At 38.3% G+C, this 22,405-nt stretch overlaps 1 protein-coding gene across 1 annotated transcript; it reads right to left on the bottom strand.

The window, feature by feature from the left end:
* Positions 1-1,609: 1,609 nt before the first annotated feature.
* IL18R1 (interleukin 18 receptor 1) lies at positions 1,610-20,598 on the bottom strand. Its single transcript, XM_032226766.1, has 8 exons — positions 20,348-20,598; positions 12,192-12,372; positions 10,016-10,169; positions 7,867-8,017; positions 6,694-6,827; positions 4,193-4,354; positions 3,620-3,778; positions 1,610-2,938 (listed from the first exon to the last, which is right to left on the bottom strand). Exons 1-8 carry the CDS (start codon positions 20,596-20,598, stop codon positions 2,541-2,543), a joined length of 1,590 nt encoding a protein of 529 aa, XP_032082657.1. The 3' UTR covers positions 1,610-2,540.
* Between the last annotated feature and the right edge of the window lie 1,807 nt (positions 20,599-22,405).

Genomic DNA, 22,405 nt, shown 5'->3' with positions numbered 1-22,405 from the left:
GACCTGAGTCTGGCACTGAGGAGTCTCCTGCGCAGCGCAGCCAGCTACTCACTTCTCAGTGGTGGCAGCAGAAGGAGTCGCTGTCCCCGCTGCTGTGATCCCGGCCCAGGAGGGTATTTTGCTTGCACGCACAAGGAAGAGATAAAAGAGAAAAGGGGAGAAAGAGCGATAGAGAGAGAAAAATGAAAGAGCTGGAAGGAGAGAATGGGAGAGAGGGAAAATAGAGGGAAACAAATTAGAGGGAGAAGGGGGAGAGGAAGAAAGAAATGAAAGAGAGCTGAACGGAGAGAATGAGAGAGAGGGAAAAGAGAGGGAAACAAATCAGGGGGAAAGAAAGGAAGAGAAAAGAAAGAAAGAAACTAACTTTCTCAGACCTATGTCGAAAGCAATGACAAGCTAGATCTCTTTCCAATAAAACTGCAGGCACAAATTGGAAGCAAGTCTGATTTTCTTAAAAAGAAAATAACAGAGATGGCAAAAAAAATGCATCTGAAAATAAGATTATTTATAATTTTGTATAACATATTATATTGTCAAACTCAAAAGAAATCAAAATATATATCCTATTGCTGTTAGTACAATCTTGCCAGCTTCTACCAACTTAGAGTTCACTATGAAAAGATTACAGAGAAGCAATTTCCTACAATTAATAACTTTATTTTGGATTTGCTATCGTATTCAATGAGAAAGAAAGAAAAAGAAAGAGGGAAAGGGAAGGAAAGAAAGGAAGGAAGGAAAAAGAGAAAGAGAGAGGAAAAATAAAGAAAAACAGAAATGTGAGGGAGGGGGAGAGAAGAGAGAGAGAGACCCTATTCCCACAGAAAACACTGAGCCATGAAACCTTGGTAGGCATGTCTGTGGGGGGGGGGGAATGTCATGTGACTGGATGGGAGTGATGTTGAGTTGGCCACACCTACCCAGGTTTTGTGGCTCCCCGTGTTACATAGTAGCAACAAAAATAATTTTATGGTTGTGGGGTCACCACAACATGAGGAACTGTATTAAAGGGCCGCTGCATTAGGAAGGTTGAGAACCACTGCTCTAGAGGACCTGCAATCTGAAGTTACATACCCTTTTATTGAAGAATTTTGTCCTGGAGAGAAATATTTTATGTAGAGAGAAATTCCTCTATTGAGCATCCAGTAGACACAATCCATCAAATTTAATGTGTTATCACATACAATCCTGGGGAAATCCAGGGTAATGTTATTATATATTATAAATATATTTTAGCTTGAAGCAGCAGCATTATGTTAGATGAATTTTCTCACGCTGATGCCAGCCTGATCTGATAATCTAGTTGTAAAGGATAGTTCTATAAGGTAAAGTTTCCCCTCGCACATATGTGCTAGTCATTCCTGACTCTAGGGGGCAGTGCTCATCTCCATTTCAAAGCCGAAAAGCCAGCACTGTCCAAAGACGTCTCCATGGTCATGTGGCTGACTTGACTAAATTGGAACGCTGTTATCTTCCCACCAAAAGTGGTTCCTATTTTTCTACTTGCATTTTTACATGTTTTCGAACTGCTGGGTTGGCAGAAGCTGGGAGAAGTAACAGAACTCACTCTGTTACGCAGCTCTAGGGATTCGAACCGCCAAACTGCTGACCTTTCTGATTGACAAGCTCAGTGTCTTAGCCACTGAGCCACTGCATCCCTGAGGATAGATCTATACAGCACTCCATATCCATGTTTGAAAGCAAAAGGAAGCTTCAGAGCACATATGGGATATTTATGCAGCAACAGGGTCCAACTAGCAGCCATTCTCAGGACTCTTTGACAACATTAGGACTTCAGGGAATGCACCAGTACTTTCAAGCGTTATAGACAGATGCTATGTTCACAGTCATAGACCCTTAAGGGTAGTGTCAGCATGAAATTTCTATAAAAACATAGTATTGCTGCTGCAGCTGGTTCTTTTAAATGTATTTTTTATATGCAATACCCAGATGAACACTAAAATTGTCAATGATTCCTGCTCAAGTTAAATAACACAAGGCCCAATGAATTCAAATGTATTAGGTACAGTATCCTTCAATGTCTTTCTTTCCAATGTCTCTCTCTCACATACATAAACAGAGCTGAATTCCAAATATAGTTCTTGTTAATTGGGGACAATGTAAATGGTAAGTCAACCTTCTTTCAACAAATGCTTGCATTTTATGCATCATTCTCGTTGATGTTGCAATGTTTTGATTGTCTCTCTTGGGCTTCTGATTCTTTGTCAGCATCTGCTGCATTTAAGGTTGAAACAACCATCAGATACAAAGAAAACACGATTGTTCTTTGACATATTGACCTTGGACTCCCCACTTTGCAAATAAATCTGTAAGGCAGAAGTCCGGCATTTTGACATACCATGTAAAAAAAATGGACAACCATATGGAATGTACATATTGAATAAAACAATATATAAAGATATCATTGAAACCAAGTCACAGATTTGGACAACCTGAAGCCCCCAGCCTCAATTCTGCAGCTTCCAAGTGTCTGTGAGCACATACTTGTATTTTACTTCCAAAGCAACAGTGATGAAGACCTACTAGCAGACAAGTGATGGCTCAGAAGTGATACAGAAGGCATTTGTCCTTTTTCTTCTTTCCCGCAACATTACCCCTTGACAAGCAGCTGAAATATTTGGCTTGGCAGGCATGGCATAGCAAAGCTTTTTCCAAAATTTAGAATTTAAAGGCAGTGATTTTTCTTCTTTCCATTTCACTACTTGGCTGGAAGAAAGAAGTTCCAAAGACTTGGGCAAAGAATCAAAATATTTTTTTGGCATGTATTCTATTAATATGACTTTGATCTTTTTCTCAACTAAGGCTTTATGCAGTCCAACCTCTAGCTCGAACATGACTTGATCAGAGACATAGTTTCGGCTCAGAATAATAATTAATCTTCGACTTCTGTCAATGGATGATTGGATGTCATCAATAACAGCTGTAAGTAGAAGAGATTATATTTTATTTCTATGTAACCTCACTCATTCACATTTTACTCATTTTAGTTAACGTTTTATGCAAAAAAAATGATTAATGAATTAACATTTTTATTTTAATTCATTAATCAAATTTATATACTGGCCCATCTCTGTGTGGCACATATTGATAAATAAAGCAATATAAAACAGATATCAAATTTAAAATGTTACAGAGATAAATAGGTGTGTGTTTATGTGTGTTTAACAATATAATATATAATATATAAAAATCAGTCAGTAGCAGCCAAATTTGAACATTTTAGAGCTTTAGGAGAAATTCAGATAAGATGGATGAAGGAAGGAAGGGAGGGAGGGACGGAGATATTATCTGCAATATTTTCATAAAAAACCATAGACCGCATCTAGAATCATTGCTTAATTCATCCCAATGCTTTTGATATGAGCAAAAGACCAACCCAAAAATTTCAACACTTTTTTCCAAAATTATAGCAAACGGGTGCGCGCACACACACACACACACACATACTGTGTGTGTAAACAGTACATATTGTACAGTATATAATAAAATCTCAGTGATGCTATTTCTAGGAAATTAAATGGCTGTGGTATATTTTAAATTTAAGCAAAAGAAAAAGATATTTTACCAATATGTTCAATGATCATTTATCTCACCTACTTACCTCCTCCAGGGGAAATATCTCGTTCAAAAATGCATAGCTTATATCCAAAATGATCTTCTAATGTTTTAGGCAGTATCTCCAGAGCAAATTTTCTCTCTTCACCACATATTGGTGTAGAGTCTTTCAGGTAAGACACAAAAGCATCATAAAGCTTTCCATCTATAAATAAATAATTCAGAGTCAACATACTTCTCTGACATAATTACTTATAGGAATGACATTCAGGCAGACTCTCCTATTTCTTTGTACGGTTGGCTAAGTAGCATTTATTTGTTTTGTATTTATTTCATTTATCAAACAATCAAATAAACATTGTTTACTTCATATTGAATGCAGAGCCAAAAGAGGGCAGAAACAGAGTGAACAGAATCAATAATTTCCCATTTTGGAGACTTGTAGAACAATTATGTATCTGTATTTTCAAAAACAACTCTAATTTCTATTTCTATTTTCTATTTTCTTTCAGAATGTAATGAAAAGTGAAGAAGTTACAATTTCTTCTTTTTCCCCCCTTTGATACTTAATGGGTTTAAATCAACGCTGTTCTTTATTAAGTCAAATCAATCATTTTACCTCCCAGTGTTTCATCCTTTCCCGTTATATCTCTGAACAATAAAACAAGCTCAATCTTGAATATTACACAGAGAATCACCATCAGGACAGCAATAAAGGAAAACATTATGGCCATTATCATTCCAGTAGTAAAGGCATGAACTGGTAAATCTGGATTAGATTCTAGGAAGGAAAAAAGAAAAGAATAGATTATTGCGTAGGAAGGCAAGCTTCTCCAATAATCACAAGAAGTTAAAATATTTTCTAGCCAAATGCCTGTCTAGTATGCTTTGAGACAGAAATATGTGTAGTAATATTTTGCTTTGTTGTTCTCTCTTAAAATAGAAAAATATTATGAAGATATGAAACATTTTATCTATTATTAGGTAACCTTAACATAACCTGCTATTATATTATATATATTATCTTATATAAATGAAGCAACAAATTCAGAACTAAAAAATCCATTTGCTTTCACTTAAGATCAGTATCTGACATTAAAGAAGCAACTAAATGTTGTCAAATTCATGTAAAGGTGCAATGCCCTTTTAGGGGATACTTAGAAGGCTTTATCCATTCCCAATTATCCTTTTATACAGTAATGTATCAAGCCAATTTTATGTTGCTGGACTTCAGATTGTCCATAAGTCAGTCAGCCTCTCCAGGGAGACCAGACAGGAAACATGACCAGATGAGCTAATTTAATCTAGGGATGGTCCCTTCTGAGTGTCTTTCTCCACCCACTGTCAACAATGCCCTCTCTTATCCAGGGGTGGGCTCCTGGGGGTTTGCAGGGGTTCGGAAGAACCTCTAGCTAAGATTCTGTGCAGTTTGGAAAACCCCCAAATCCCACTCCTGGCTGGCCCTGCCTACCCTGCCCCTCCCAGAGAGTCCCCACGCTGCCCATTTTGGATGCAAGTAAGTGCAGGGCACGCGTGGAGGCTCAGGGAAGGTGAAAAATGGGCCTACCGTAAAATCGGGAAGGCCAGAAATGGCCCCGTTTCTGGACTCCAGAGAGCCTCCAGAGCCTGGGGAGGCCATTTTTGCCCTCCCAGAGGCTCGAGGAAAGCCTCTGGAGCCCAGGGAGGGCAAAAATGCCCCCCACCAGGGTACAGGAGGCCGACTAGGCCACACCGACAATGGCCATGCCCACCTATCCATCAGGCAGAGAACCCCTTGCTAAAATTTTTGAAGCCCACCCCTCCTCTGACCACATTTTTTCATTCTGTCTCTCAAGATCCTTCTCATAGAACACTACAAAGCCTCATTTATGTAAAATAATCCTTAAAAACAGAATCAAAAATATTATGCTGTTTTATCTTTTAATATTGCAAGCTGCCCAGAGTTACCATTTGGTAAGACAAGCAGCTAATACATTTTACAAAGAAATTGTTTACTTTATTGATTAGGCCCTGACCCATATCAAAGTGCAGAATTCCAAACACAAATTATTACTAAAATCTGATAAAAACAATTTAAAATGGCATTGGAATAAAATACAATTTAAAATGAGATTGGAATAAAATACAATAATTTAATACATGGATAAATAAAATAAGATAAAATTATATTTCAGTGTCATCTCTACAATCTACGTACAAAGAAATTTGTTTTCCTGAAATTTCATAAGATATTAAATGACAATTCCAAAACATTATGGCATTAAAAAGTGTTTTTGTTCCATTAGGACAGTGGTATCAAGCTCCCAGCATCATGTTGTCATCAAGTGACGTATCACAACTTTTTTCCCCTTCACTAAACCAGGGTTGGGCGTGGCCAGCGGTGACATATGTGATCCACAGCCTGCAAGTTTGACACCCCTGCTTTAGGAGAGGGATCTGAATGTATGAGATTATTATCTAGAGATACCATAAATGTTTGGATATCAATGGGCATTAAGTTGCTATCTATGAAACAAACAATTACATCTATAAAAACTCAAATTTAGATTAAAATAGAATTCAACTAGTAATTAGCCTTGTATAATTTTCAAGTAGGGGGACACCATGGCTCAGTGGCTAAGACGCTGAGCTTGTCAATCAGAAAGGTCAGCAATTCGGAGGTTGGAATCCCTAGCGCCATGTAACAGAGTGAGCTCCTGTTACTTGTCCCAGCTTCTGCCAACCTAACAGTTTGAAAGCACGTAAAAATGCGAGTAGAAAAATAAGAATCACTTCAGTGGGAAGGTAACAGCGTTCTGTGCTCCTTTGGTGTTTAGTCATGCTGGCCACGTGACACAGAGACGTCTTCGGACAGCGCTGGCTCTTCAGCTTTGGAATGGAGATGAGCACTGCCCCCTAGAGTCGGGAACAACTAGCACATATGTGTACGGGAAATCTTTACCTTTTCTAATTTCCAAGTTCTATTATCAGCTACATTCAAAATTATCTGCCCACTTTCTAAGAATTCTTTTTAGTCTTTACAATTTATTTTTCCTCCATATCAGTTTAGACTTCTGGGTCATATGGAGACACCTGTATTTTCACAAGTTAATTTTTATACTAGATTAAACTATACAATACCTTTTTGCAATATAAATGTTTGCTCTTCAAAACCATTTTCAGAAAAGACGCATTTGTATGAAGAATTGAAGTTCTTTTCTTTCACACCTTTAAACCAAAGTTGTTTCATAACATATTTTTTTCCATTTTCATCACTGTTAAGAAAGGGAAATTGATAGAATAACAATGCCATAAGCATTTACTCTGGAGAAAAGCTCAGTGAATTTAATGAATTTTACTTTTAAATAAACAGAAGAAGAGAGCTTATTGAATTCAATTAATTAATTTGCTCTTCGGTCATAAAGGTTAGTCCTGCTCTATTCTTCAGGCATTTTGATGTATCTGGAAGGATTTTGGAAGCTCTCAAGTATGTGAAGGGAAATTTTTCTGTTGACCACTTTGTTAATCTTAGAAGTATATACCTTAAATTGTTTTCTTTATCCTGAACTTTTCTCTTTGAATTCTATACTATTGACAACTCAAAGTTCCATATCTATTTACTACTTAAAATTTTGACTACTTAAAGTTCCAACATCCATAGCATGAATTCCAGAAATTGCATTTCCAATGTATCTGCAAGGTATTTGAAGAAAGATGTCAGGGAAATAAAGCATATAAAGATTAGTTTAAATAACTAGCTTATTCCCATCTTTTAAAAATTGCTGGTTTATATTTTATGAATGAATAAAATAGGAACAATTTCATCTATCCATAAAATCCCATTCCTATGTTATGGAATTTTCATTTGACAAAAATCAGGAAACAGTTGTAATTCCCTCTCCAAAGAAGAGGACTGGCTATTTATTTATTTATTGATAGTACAAATATGCTGTTTTATTATATTGGATCTCAGTCATAGTAGTTCACATTGCAAAACTTACCAAAGAAATTTAAAATACAAATAGTCCTCAAATTATGTTCATGTAGTGATCGTTAGAAGCTACAGCGGCACTGAAAGAGTCATGTGATCGATGGGGAAGCCAGATTCATTTAACAAGCATGTTATTCATTTAACAACTGCAGTGATTCATTTAATGACCATGACAAGAAAGGTAATAAAGTAGAGGAAAACTCACTTAACAAATGTCCTACCAACAAAAATGTGGGCTCAATTTTTGGTCATAAGTCAAGGACTACCTATATGTCTAATTATCAAACAAGTGTACAAAATATTTGATTATGAATAGTACTTACTATTTATGTTCTGTCTTTTGACACAGTGAACTATTACTCTGACATGTTTCTATAAGGTCATCATGCACAATCCAATAGAGTTCATAGGGGAATTCAACAAAGTTCTTCGAATAACCTAAAAATGCTGTGCAATTTAGGATTTCCTCTTTACCTAATAGAAATATTTATTTAAAATTAATAATTTTAATCAAAGACACAAAAATTACAAGGGAGAAATCACAATCCAGAAATATTCTCCTTTTTAATCCTCTTCAGAATTAAATTTCAAATCATTGATTAATCGCTTTGCTTCAATGAATATTTCCTACCTGCTGTAATTTCTGACTTGGTGATATATTTTAATATAATTTAACAACTACAAATAACAACAAATAAGAATTTGGAAATTAGAAAAAACATTGACTTCACTGGTCACTGGATACAGATATGCTCTTTGACAAGAAAAATAACTCATTCTTTAAATTAAAATATCACTCTTCATTTCTCTTTACAATTCTTTCAAAGGCCTGCCAGCTACTTGCTTCTAAATCAGGGGTGTCAAACTTGCATTGGCACAGCAGCATCATGTGATGTATCAGGACTTTTCCCCCATTTGCTAAACCAGGTGGGGGCAGAACCGGCATGTGACACATCCGGCCCGTGGGCTGCGAGTTTGACACCCTTGTTCTAAATGCTCCCATCTTATTCTACTCTTCTAGAAGGAGTGCAGACTTTGTGGAATAGAGCCTGGATTTAGATATAAACCAAGAACCAACCATTACTTGGTTTATATTTAATAAAATAAAATATAGCAATATCATTCTAGCTCAAGTGCAGAAAAATCTATGATATTTTAAAGGCAATTAATACAGCCAGCTTTTGAAACGGTACACTTGTTGATAATATAGCCAAACATCATCATAGATTAATAATAAAGAGAAGTACCTATTTCAGTTTTGAAAATATTATGACCAGGTCCAATTAGCTTTGGAGTTACTTTTTCTTCAGTACCTTAAGAAGAGGAAAGAGAATTACTTAAACTAATTTTCCTAAAGTCCATCGTGATGATAATAGCTAACATGTTGTCCAAAACATTTTCTTTAATTTTTTTAAAGTGAATTGGCTATTTAATCAAAGATGATTCTTCATTTTAAAAAGATGATTTTGGATTGTAATTCTCAGAATTACATAGCTGAATTTTCCACTCTAAGGAGAGGAGTATCCAGTACAGCAGAATGATTTTCAGTATGATGGTCTTCTAATAGATTCAAAATAGAAGTATGATACATTGCATATAATAGAAGAGCAATATTAGTGGCATATTGGACCAAGCAAGCTAACATCAGAGAGTTCTCATCATATGAGCTTAGCAGCCATTCAAACTTATGACGTACTCCACCCAAAAGGTACTTATGAGCCACTTTGAGCCAGCTCCATGGTTCTGATAGCTGATCCCCTATGTCTCATGACCACATTTCGGGAACTTGGACACCCATAATTTAAGACCATTTGCAGAATCCCATAGTCACATGACCATGATTTATGATTTTTGTTTGATAAAAAAAACAGTAGTTACTTCAATTTTTCAGTACAAATGGCCTATAGTGAATGCTGGGTTCATCACTGTGTTCATTTTACAACTATTGCATTTGCTTAATGACCGCTGCAAAAGAAGGTTGTAACATTCGGACCAATCACATGGTGACCCATTTTATGACATTCACATGACCATAATGGGCTGACTCCATTGTGGTCACAAGTCAAGGACTACGTACATCAAGCAATAAGACTTACTTCACCCAGTTACACAGCCAACAAGCATGAAGGACTGGAAGCAGAGATAATTTCTGATAGACAGCTGCTGGCAGGAGATAAAAATGAAGGGCTGTACAGAAGACTGGTTAGAAGACCCTATCTATGGACACGGTCATCTATTGGGCCTCTATTTTATCCAGCACAGCTTGCATTACTAGCCAATATATGTATAAATGTGGACAGCTTAAGCAAATGTAATCCATAAAGATAAGGGGATCAGAAAGTCTTTCTCTGAGTTGTGTTTTCTTGAATTTTCCATTATTTCATAAGATATTAAAATTCAAATCTGTCACACTAGAGCAAGAACACCACTGATTTTGGTCCCAAGTCCTTTAATAATTTTACACAGCCTCACCTTTAATATTTAAATTGGTGGTACTTGTGCTGTTGTATTTCTTTCCTGCATGAAGAATTGTTTTTACACATGTGTATTTTCCACCATCCTTTTCTGTTAACTGATCAATGTGCCATTCTTCTTCACCTTTCTTATTAATATTCTCTATGCAGTCCTGTTTCAATGAAGATGTTACAAAATGGCTCATTATAAACCTTTTTTTTTTAAAAAAGAAGACATATTGTAAGATAAAGCTCTCCATCCTATTGGGAAAATGCATCATTTGGATAAACATGATTGCATTCAGCATTCATTTGTTTTATTCAAAAATTATTCAGCTTAGAGTTCTTAACCTGGGAATAAGCCCAAGGAGGCTAGTGTCAGGATTCCAAGTAATAGTTCCAAAGAAAGAAGAACTCCAAGGCAGAAAAGTTCCTCAAAGAACAATTTTATTGGAGATATCATATTGGCACAAACTGGTGAAAACCAACTCTGAAATTTCCCGCCTGATTAAAAAGTGAAAGATTCTCCTTTCCCCAAACAATCAGTCACATTGTCCAATCAAGGCACTGGCTGGTTGCCTGTCTACTATGCTCCTGCTCACTCCAGCCACCTGTTGAAATGTCCTTGGTTCCCACAGGAAACTATTTTGTTTTGGCTACAAACCCCCATCTAACTATGATCCCCCCTCCCTATCCCTTCTTTGCACTGTGGCAATCCTGAAGCCTCCAAAATGGCCCCAGCCAGGTTCACTTCAGAGTTGACAACTAGTATGCATAGATGTTGATGTTTAAACTAAATCCACAGACTTAGTTGCTTTAAATTGGAATTAGTTGCTTTAAAAAGGAAGTTATGAATGCTCCAACACTGGAAGTTTTTAAGAAGATGTTGGATAACTATTTGTCTGAAGTGGTCTAGGGTTTCCTGCCTAGGCTGGACTAGAAGACCTCCAAGGTCCTTTCCAACTCTGTTATTCTATCCTAATCTATTTTAAAATCAATTCTTTAAATCCACTCCAGGAGAATACAATAACATTTTAAGAGAATGAGTGCAATGCAGAAACAACCTTCCTATGTTAATATTCATTATTTTTTTTAGTGAAATATGTAGTTATTACTACAATGCATTACCAACTGAAGTTTGTATTTTAAAGCAGCATTTATGGAATTAACAAATTAAACCATCTGTAAACATTAATAAAATACTCCCCTTATACAAATTTATGTTCAAGAGACATTTAAAGAAAGAAAGGTTTATTTAAAAAGGAATTATTTTTCAACAACAGATAGGTTGACTAGGAGTTGCCACCCAACCGTAGAAGACACTGGCAGTGAAATTTAAAACACTGATCAGCTTCAGGCTAGGCTTCTTGATGTATTTATTTCCACCATTCATGGAAACAAAGATATGAACTTTAGCTACATTCAGAGTTTTTTGAATAAGTGTGTAACTGCTCAAATGGATAGTGGTTGACAAAAGTCCTCTCTTTGTAAACCAATTCTACAAGCAGATTGGAAATGTTTATATCAGAGAAAGCATCACTACAATGAAAGGTTCATGAACTACTATCCAAATGATGCAGAATTTAGTATTGTCTGGAAGATTCTATACTATCTCTATAGGTGATGACCTCTCCTGAACATTGTTATGCTGTACTCATAGCCACCAGGACCATTAAACAAAGAGGAGGACAATGTTGTTTGCAACTTATTGTAACTTAAGAATGAAGACAGAGGCTCTGGTTCAGTAACGCTGTAACCAATTTAATATAACAGTAACTATTAACAAAGTATATAAGGAAGACCGGCTGTGAGCACAGTAGAAACAATTGTAACAAAGATTAGACCGGTAGTCTGTGGAGAAGAAGCAGCGAAGCAGTTCCAGGTAGACTGGTATGTTCGGCTGCCAGTTGAAGAATCAGTTGACAGTTGGAAGAGCCTGCCTATTATATACCAGCAGCTCGGCAACTGACAGGCGCGTCTGATTGGCTAAGACGCGCCTGGCTGCTACCGAGCTGTCATTCGTAACTGCGAGGACTTTCTTTCAGTATACAACACAACTTATAGGGTCATTTGTATTTTTGTTGTTGTTCCAGTCTATGAATGCTGTGAATGACAATTTTCATTGCGGTAAATTATCTCCATCTTCATGATTATAAACTATTTCTTCTATAGACAAGAAAGTATTTTAAAAGTACCTTATACCAGGTTATGCTGATAACATTTGCACTATTTGTACTACTGCATGTGAAAGGATAGCTTGTCCCAATTATTCCATCTCTTCCAGTAAGCAAATGCTCTTCCGTGAAACAATTGCTTTTATTTCTCTTGATGACATTTAAGGACCATTCCTTAGGGGATCCCTCCCAGGTTCCATTTCTGCATGGGGACAAGAAATGTGACATATAAAGCAGAATAGTTGTTTCAAGGTGGAGATATACATCCAACCTCTTCATATTATCAAAAATAAACTTATGAAACCCATGTGAAAAAAATTAAGGATATAGGTGTCAAAAGTTTAAGAACATGTCCATATTTTTTAGTTTGGCCCATACTTTAAATACGTGCTTAAAACTTGGATAAAACTATTTCAATGGCTGAACTAGACTGCCAATCATAGCTACAGTACTACTTTGCTTGTTTACCATCAGGATCAAGTCAACCTCACTCAGAAGTGCTATTTAGCATAGCAAAACAAACTAGGGTAAGAAAAGTCGGACCAAATTAGCATCCATGTTGATTGATACAAGTATGCCTTCTTTTTTCCTTCATTCTCTTGTTGTAATTTATAAAATAATCAAGCAACGAATTAGTGAACACCTAGAAGCAAACAAAGTAATAACCAAAAGCCAACATTGGTTTGTCAAAAACAGATCTTGCAAGACTAATCTTATTGCATTCTTTGATAATGTGACAAAATTAGTGGACCAGAGGAATGCCATCGATATAGTTTACTTGGACTTCAGTAAGGCATTTGATAAGGTAGACCATAACCTACTACTAGATAGTAGAAGAATGTGGGTTAGACAGCATTACTACCAGATGGATTCATAACTGGCTGACCAAACGCACTCAATGTGTAGTCCTCAATGGAACTGCATCTACATGGAGGGAAGTACACAGTAGAGTACCCCAAGGCTCTGTTTTAGGCCCAATACTCTTCAACATCTTCATCAATGATTTGGATGAGGTAATAAATGGGGAACTCGTCAAATTTGCAGATGACACCAAGTTGGCAGAAATAGCCAACACTCCAGAAGATAGGCTCAAGATACAGAAGGATCTTGACAAACTTGAACATTGGGCACTATCTAATAAAATGAAATTCAATGGTGAAAAGAGTAAGGTTCTACATTTAGGCAACAAAAATGAAATGCACAGGTACAGTATAGGTGGTAACTTGCTCAGTAGTAGAAACTGTGAAAGGGATCTTGGAGTCCTAGTGGACAACTATTTAAATATGAGCCAACAGTGTGCAGCAGCAGCAGCTTAAAAAGCCAACACAGTTCTAGGCTGCATAAATAGAGGGATAGAATCAAGATCACGTGAAGTGTTAATACAACTTTATAATGCCTTGGTAAGGCCACACTTGGAATATTGCATTCAGTTCTGGTCGCCACAATGTAGAAAAGATGTGGAGACTCTGGAAAGAGTGCAGAGAAGAGCAACAACAATGATTAGGGGACTGGAGACTAAAACATATGAAGAACAGTTGCAGGAACTGGGTATGTCTAGTTTAAGAGAAAGAAGGACTAGGGGAGACATTATAGCAATGTTCCAATATCTCAGGAGTTGCCACAAAGAAGAGGGAGTCAAACTATTCTCCAAAGCACCAGAGGGTACAACAAGAAGCAAAGGGTGGAAACTAATCAAGGAAAGAAGCAACTTAGAACTGAGGAGAAATTTCCTGACAGTTAGAACAATTAATCAGTGGAACTGCTTGCCTCCAGAAGTTGTGAATGCCCCAACACTGCAAGTCTTTAAGAAGATGTTGGATAGCTACCTGTCTGAAATGGTATAGGGTTTCCTGCCTAGGCAGGGGGTTGGACTAGAGGACCTCCAAGGTTCCTTCCAACTCTGCTATTATATTATAACTCTGTATAATCACAGTTGAGCTAGACAAATACACACACACACACACACACACACACAAAGATGTATACCTATTCATTTTAAAATTTTGTTGTGGATAATCCTAGCTTAATGACCACTTGTTCAGTGACTATTCAAAGTTATGATGCTGCTGAATGAAATTTAAGACTGGTCCCCATATTTGTAGCTGTCACACATCCCTATGATCATATAATCACAGTTCAGGAACTTGGTGACAAGCTCAGAATTATGAGGTTGAAGCATCCCACAGACATGAGATCACTATTTGTAACCTTCACTGCTGGTCTCCAACAAGCAAAGTCAGTGGGGAAGCCAAAATGAGGTTACAAATGGCATCAATTTGGAAATTTCACTTTAAAACAATAAAAGGTTGAAATCATCCTTTTTTTAAAATTGCTGAAATATCTATGTAAATCATAGCAGTGTAAATGTTTGTATCATTTAAGTGACAAATAGACTTACTCATAATTTTTGTAACATTCTTCCTGTTATAGACGTGCTGAGAAAAAATTACTTTGCAATACCCTTCCTGTTATACACACACATTGGGGCTGAGAACTGTGCTATTACCTTTGGAGCTAAGAAAATGGAACAAACAAACCACAATTTCTGAAGCAACAGGGTTATTATGTATTTGTGCTCTGCCACAGAGTTCACTGATATTATATTCAAAGCTTATATTATATTTAATGCTCTAAAGTTTTAAAGACTGGTTAAACCAAGATGATGATGAAATCCAGAAGACTTTGACTATCTTTCTTTTTCAGCAAATTCTGAAAGATTTTGGAAGCTCTAAACAGATTTTTAGGCATAGGCCAATGACTGAGAAAGGAGGAATAAACTGAGATTTCAAATTAAAAAGTTCTATTAATTCTCCTCAGTCCAAGAGGATGTCATGAGAAAAGTTTGGGTGAAGGGGCTTGTCCTGGAAGGTTAGGAAACCATGGTAGTCTCCCAAAATGCTTTCTCTGAGATAAGTTGCTCTATTTTTTGGAGAAGAAAGATGGATTGGCTGCTAAAACAAGGTCATGGCACATACTTGAAAGTAAATCAGGAAGACTAATCCTGGGGGTCTGTCTGGCAAGAACAAAGAACGCTTATCAACAGGAAATATGCATGTGTAAAGTTTGTAGCAATTATGGGTAGTTAGGCAACTTGCAGGCATCAGCTAAAAGTTAGGGATGGCATGTAGCAAATGAAATGTGTATTAGATAACTCCTGGGGCATCATTAGCCAAAGTTTAGGAATAAGGACAACTAGAGACCAATAGAACGAATTGTAGAATTATTACTAAAATTTAGATTTTTTAGATTTTAATGAGCATTTATATGAGCATTTATATGCCGCCCTTTTCCCTGAGGGGACTCAGGGCGGCTTACAACAATGGGGGGAAGGGAGTGCAAGACAAGACTTAAAAGAAAAAAAATGTGAATAAAAAAATTAACCATAAAAACACAACATTCACTCAACATTCGGGCGGGGTGAGAATAAATCCTATCCCCAGGCCTGACGGGATAGCCAGATCTTGAGGGCTGTGCGGAAGGCCTGGACTGTGGTGAGGGTACGGATCTCCACGGGGAGGTTGTTCCATAGCGTCGGAGCTGCAACTGAGAAGGCTCTCCTCCGCGTAGTCGCCAGTCGGCACTGACTGGCGGATGGAATTCGGAGGAGGCCTACCCTGTGCGATCTGATGGGACGCAGGGAGGTAATTGGCAGGAGGCGGTCTCTCAGATAGCCAGATCCACTACCATGGAGCGCTTTATAGGTGGTAAGTAAGACCTTGAACTGCACCCGACGATCAACAGGTAGCCAGCGCAGCTCACAGAGGATCGGTGTTATATGGGCGAACCGTGGTGCGCCCATGATCACTCGCGCGGCCGCGTTCTGAACTAGCTGAAGTCGCCGGATGCTCTTCAAGGGCAGCCCCATGTAGAGCACATTGCAGTATTCCAGCCTAGAGATCACAAGGGCTCGAGTGACTGTTGTGAGAGCCTCCCGGTTCAGGTAGGGCCGCAACTGGCGCACCAGGCGAACCTGGGCAAATGCCCCCCTGGTCACAGCCGACAAATGGTGGTCAAAACTCAGCTGTGGATCCAGGAGGACTCCCAAGTTGTGGACCCTGTCTGAGGGGTATAAATTTTGCCCCCCCAGCCTGATTGATGGAACGTTAGCCGAATTTTTGGGAGGAAAACACAACAGCCACTCAGTCTTTTCCGGGTTGAGCACCAGTTTGTTAGCTCTCATCCAGTCTTTAACAGCCTCAAGGCCCCGGTTCATCACGTCCACCGCTTCATTGAGTTGGCACGGGGCGGACAGATACAGCTGTGTATCGTCTGCATATTGGTGGTACTTAATCCCGTGCCTCCGAATGATCTCGCCCAGCGGTTTCATGTATATGTTAAATAGCAGGGGGGACAGGACCGAGCCCTGCGGCACCCCACAGGTTAGGGGCCTCGGGGACGATCTCTCCCTCCCCACCAACACCGACTGCGACCTGTCCGAGAGGTAGGAGGAGAACCACTGTAAAACAGTGCCGCCCACCCCCACCTCCCGCAGTCGTCGCAGAAGGATACCATGGTCGATGGTTTATTAGATGATATTTCTTGTTATCTCACCTTGTCCTGCCTTCTCCTTTAGTGAAAATGTATAAAGCTTACTTAATCCTTTGTTCTTGGTGCTTGGCCTTTTGACCAGGAACCCTTTTCCTTGGAGTACTCCAATAAAAAGCAATAAGAATCTCATATCTGGCATCCATCATTGGCTTCGGCACCAGGCTCAGACCCAAATTGGGGACAACAGTAGGACTTTAGGTATTTATTTTTTAATCACTTCCTGTGTATACTACCGTTATCTGAACACTCCAAGTGGGGTTGTTTTTGAAAATACAAAATTTGACTCCTCATTATCATTTCTCGATTCAGATTTGGACATAATCTTAAGGGACCTCTTGAGCTTTCAGTGACTGCTAAAAGAGCAGATGGAAGATGAAATTGACATTAATTCTTTCCACAGATATATCTAGTGCACTAATTCTGCCCCTTCCTGCATTGGGAGATCCTATATATCATTGTTTGTACAGTAGTTACCTCAATAGGATTACAGTAATGTGCTCTACATGAGGCTACCTTGAAAACTATCTGGAAACTACAGCAGGTCCAAAATTGGTGTTTCACAAGTTCCAATGGTCAGGACATCGAGATGGTGCAGTAGTTAGAGTGTAGTACTGCAGGCTACTTCTGCTGACTGCCGCTGCCTGCAATTTGGCAGTTCAAATCTCATCAGGCTCAAGGCTGACTCAGCATTCCATCCTTCTGAGGTGGGTAAAATGAGGACCCAAAATTGTTGGGGGGACTTTGCTGACTCTGTAAACCTATAAAGGTCTATAAAGCTCTCTAAAGTGGTATATAAGTCTAAGTGCTATTGCTATTTCTAATTCAAGGTCCTGGTTATCACATTTAGTCATTTATGGCATAGGGCCTGGCTATCTGAGGTACTGCTTGTTTCCTGTCATCCCTGCCATCTAATTTGATCCAGCAGGGTGGGTGTCTCCCAAATCCTTTCAGTTAAAGAATGTCATTTGGCAACTGCTATGCTGGAATTCCTGACCTCTGGAATTAGCTTCCTCCCATAGATTTTTGTGGTTCCCAAGCTTATGTCACTTAGAAAATTGCTAAAGAGGTGGTTACTCTCCCAGGCCTTGGTGACAGTTGATTTTACAGATGCCATTTTGTTTTGGTTTGGTTTTCTGGTCTTATTTGTTTTGATTTTCCTCTGGCATTTTGCCTCTCAAGTCAATTTTACCTTCTATTCACTGTTTTTTTTTTAGTTGTAAGTTGTCCAAGAGTCATTTAGGAATAGGGCAATCTAAAAATTAAATTAATTTCATATTCTAAGTTCAGTACTGGGATAAAGTGTAGCAGCTAAGATTCTAACAGGAATATCTTTTGCAGATCATATTACAGTGATCTTGAAAAAAAGACAATTGATACTGATTTGGAAACTGGACGCATATCAAACAATTGCTTTTGATCTAAAGCCTAAATGCCTGGAGATACACTAGCACAGGGGTCTGCAACCTTAAAACACTCAAAGAGCAATTTGTACCTGTTTCCCACAGAAAAGGAAAATACCAGAAGCCACAAATCCTGGGTGGACATGGCCAACTCTACATCAATCACTCCCACCCAGTCACATGAACCCCCTCCCCTAGCCAAACCTATACAGCTGTTCATTAGGGCAGAGAACTGGTTGTTAAATTATTTGCAATGCCCAGCCTTACCTAACCCTCCCCTCCCAGCCACCTCTTGCCACACCCAGCCTCGCCTCCACTTGCCACTCACCTCAAAGGCCTCAATGTATTTATAGTTCTGTAAAAATGTTCTTCACTTCTCTCTCTCTACCTCTCTCTCACCCTCTCTCTTTCCCTCCCTCCCTCTCTTTCTCTGTCTTTCTCTTTCTCTCTTTCCCCCCTCCCTCTCTCTATTTCTCTCTCTCTTTCCCTCCCTATAACTCTTTGTCCCTCTGTCTCTCTCTCTCTCTCTTCCCCTCTGTCTTTCTCTTTCCCTCCCTCTCTCTCTTCCCCCCTCTCTCCCTCCCTCTCTCCCTCCCTCCCCTCTATGAGTTGATGAGCAAAATGGCAAAACTACTTTCAGGACTTTCAGAGACATATTTCACTCTTAAAATACACAACGTCTTTCTCTCTCTCTTTCTCTCTTCCCTCCCCCTCTCCCTCCCTCCCTTGTGTGTGCACGAGCCCTTTCAGCACATGATAACAACAAGGTTAGCTATATTGGAATAGTTCTTTAGATAGCACAATATTAATGTTCAACTATCTTGGAACATATGGAGTTCTCCTCCCATTTGTTTTAATTACTAAGGTTTGATCCTTCTGATAATGCTAAATTAATATTATGAGGGAACTCAGACTTGGTAACAACAAGACAACTTTTTCTTTTTTGGACAACCTATGTAGCGCAATGGTGGGTTGCTAACTGGTTTACTACCGGTTCACTCGTGCTCCTGTGTGCAACGCTTCTGTGTGTGCGCAAAAGCATCTGGGCAGATGGGTGGAGCCTCCCATCACCATCACTACGGGTTCGGCCGAACTGGGCCACACTGGGAGCAACCCACCTCTGGTGTAACATATGAACCTATACTTTAAACTAATAAATAGTCTTAAACTGTGGTTTTTAAATTGTTATTTGAAGAATTGGAACATAAATGTTTGCCAATGTATGCAAAATAGAAATATATTCAGTTAACTACTTTTTATTACACAACTTTTTATTCTCTAGTAATAAGGAATTTACCATGTAATTTTCAAATTAATAAAATAAATTATTCTTAAATGGTTTTTAGAAAAGTTTAAATAGTTGGTCAAAAGAATACGCTCTGACTTGCTGAAAATCTCATTTCTACTTTTCTCACCACCAGAGTTTAATCACCAGCTGACATCTTCACCACTATTCTGCTGCTACTAGATACTCAGCCATGTGACCTGCAGGGACACCCAGCTGCCATTTTAAAGACTTCTCCTCTAGCTTGGCAAACTTGTGGCCATTTCTCAGCTAACTGGCCACAAATTGACACAGGTGACATCTAGGAAACTGAGGATAGACCATAACTTTGGAGAACAGAGACAAATATGCACATAACTCAGGGGTGGAATGCTACCGGTTTGGGCCGGTTTGCCCAAACTGGTAGTAAAAAAATGCTACTGTTCACTCAAACTGGTAGTAAAAAAAATGCTTTAAAAAGTTTTTTTTTTAACTTCTGACGATCAGCTATGTGACAATCAGCTGTGCCTGCAATCACTAGGACTTTTTTTTTACTTTTTAAAACATTTTTTACTACTGATCAGCTGTGTGACAATCAGCTGTGCCTGATTGTCTGTGAGCTTCCTGCTTGTTGTAGGGGCCATTTTGTGTGAAGTCCAGCTCCTTTTGCATTGTGTGTGAGTCAGTTGTGTTATTTTTGTGTTAAATGTGATAGTTGGTTTTTGAGCTCTCCGTGACTCTGTGGGGTCCTGTTTGTTGCAGGAGGCATTTTGTGTGAAGTTCAGTTGCTTTTACATTGTGTGTGAATCAGTTGTGCAGCCACGCCCACCCGGTCACATGACCACCAAGCCACACCCACCAAGTCATGCCCACAGAACCGGTAGGAAAAATTTTTGAATTTTACCACTGACATTACTTTCTTCTTAAACATACGATTATTTTATCTATGTATACAGTGCACCTACCCGATACCGCATTGATAGATTCCAGTATCATTCAGTAAAATTGGCCAAAATCGCAAATTAGACCCATTCAAATCAATTCTGCTATCTCCATGAATTTGCACTTTTTCTCCTTTTTTTCCTTTATAGAACCAATGAATAGCTTGTCCTTCATGCTGTGGTTTTTTAGGGCAGCAAAATGAAAAGTATTCTTCTTCTAGCACATTAATAGGTGAGTGCCTTTCACAGAGCTTTCCTTCAGAAAATGAAAACATATAGAAAATAGAAAGACTATTTGTTATTATTAGAAATGCAATAACACTTGGCCTAGTATAGTTCAGCTGTATAATATAATTTGGCAGCATGTTTTTTTTTGTTAAAAAAGTTGTTTGCATATGTGCTAGAAAGAAAAGTATAAAATGGCAACATTCCTCATTTTGACTTCTTGTTCTACCCACTTTAAATTCCAATTTAAAAATTGCATCTGTTAACAATTCCATTGCATCTTGTGTTATGAAGCTGACAAAAGCTTAACATTTTAATAATATGTGCTACAGAGACTATATAATCACTTTCTGATTCTGATTTCATGAATCACTTTCTGATTTTGCCTTCTATACACTAATACAACTTTGTACAAAATTTAGAATCTTAGAACAGGGGTCCTCCCCACAACCCCTGTTCTGTCTAACGCACATGTGCATATGCACAGCTTGACTTGCACAAGTGGTGGGTCAGTGTGCACATGCATGTGTCGCAGCTTCATTTGCACAAGTCGAGCTGTGTGCGCATGTTCATGCGTGCTGGCTAGCCACTAATGCAAGTTGAGCTGTGCACGCACATGCATGCTCACCCATAACTCATGCGGCATGGTTTCCCTCTCCCCCCATCAGTCGGGCCACCAAAGGTTGGGGACCACTGCTGTAGAACATTTAGAATTCCAGAATCCCCAGCTAACAAAGCTGCATTTCATATGTTTGTTTGTTGTATTGGTCAACGCGATTTTGGCAGCCTGCAGACATATTTTTGGGCAGTTGGTGCCAAAAGGGCAGGAAGTAACCGAGTGATACAAGGTCTGTCCCATTTTTCCACATGTTAAGGTGCCATTTTAACTTTTTAATATCATTACCCTACCCATCTGCCAAATCATCTAGGAGATCTATCATATTAATACTATTTAATTGATATTTTTCAAGGAATCTCATCAGTATTTCATTATTCTGAAACAGAATACTGAACCTCAAAAAGATTTAAGCATTTGTGTCACAAAATCTTGCAGACCACTGATAAGGAGGAGAAATAGATCTTATTGATAAGGATGCCACAATACCAAGCAAACTTTGGTTCATGATATATTCTTGCCTTAGTCTAATTAAGAAACAATCCAGTTGTAAGCTCAAAAAGAGGCTAATGACAAATTGCTCTATTTCAAACTGTGTAATGTCACAATGGGACACACAGACACATTCACATTCTCTAAGATACATACATATTTAAGGAACAGTGCTATAAGAAACTGTGGTTTGAGTAGGAGAGAAATGATGTTTATCTTAAGTAGTCTCATTTGATGATACTTTGATTGTATCATCATCATTGATGATACGTTGATGATACTTTAGTGACATTTATTTTTCATTAGTATTAGATCATTTCCATTCCTTGGAAATATTTAGAGGCTGAACCTCCAATCACTTTTGATTTATTATCCTGCTCAATGGTGCATTTTTACATGAAAGTCACAATATATTATAATGAAACAAAAACATGTAAATTCACAACTGCCAGCTTATCTTGTCCGATCAACATAACTTCCTCAAAGGTTATCCATAACAATTTTCCATTATTTTGATGTTTATGTATCATCTGCATATCATATCCAGCCTCCGATAGCATAGACAGTCTTAAAACAATCGACCCAAAATGGCAAGAGAGAAAAGAAAAAGAGTTATATTTACCTGAGCTGATAAAGCTAAGGATCAGTGTTAGCAAAACTCCCAGATTTTCAGAATGCATTTTAAAATTTATTTAACCTTAGTTTCTCCTGTAGAGCAAAAAAAACCCCACATTTTAAAAACATTCTAA

Source organism: Thamnophis elegans, chromosome 11 (assembly GCF_009769535.1).
Source record: "Thamnophis elegans isolate rThaEle1 chromosome 11, rThaEle1.pri, whole genome shotgun sequence".
NCBI lineage: Eukaryota > Metazoa > Chordata > Lepidosauria > Squamata > Colubridae > Thamnophis > Thamnophis elegans.
The sequence above is the reverse complement of the archived record's forward strand: the minus strand, read 5'-3'. Positions and strand labels throughout refer to the sequence as shown.

Excerpts from the sequence above, each read along its gene's own strand:
- IL18R1 (XM_032226766.1), bottom strand. The coding sequence starts at position 20,598 with ATGTTTTCATTTTCTGAAGGAAAGCTCTGTGAAAGGCACTCACCTATT. Across the intron at positions 3,779-4,192 it reads AAAGGATGAAACACTGGGAG|ATGGAAAGCTTTATGATGCT; the intron begins GTAAAATGATTG and ends ATTTATTTATAG. Across the intron at positions 2,939-3,619 it reads AGATATTTCCCCTGGAGGAG|CTGTTATTGATGACATCCAA; the intron begins GTAAGTAGGTGA and ends TTCTACTTACAG.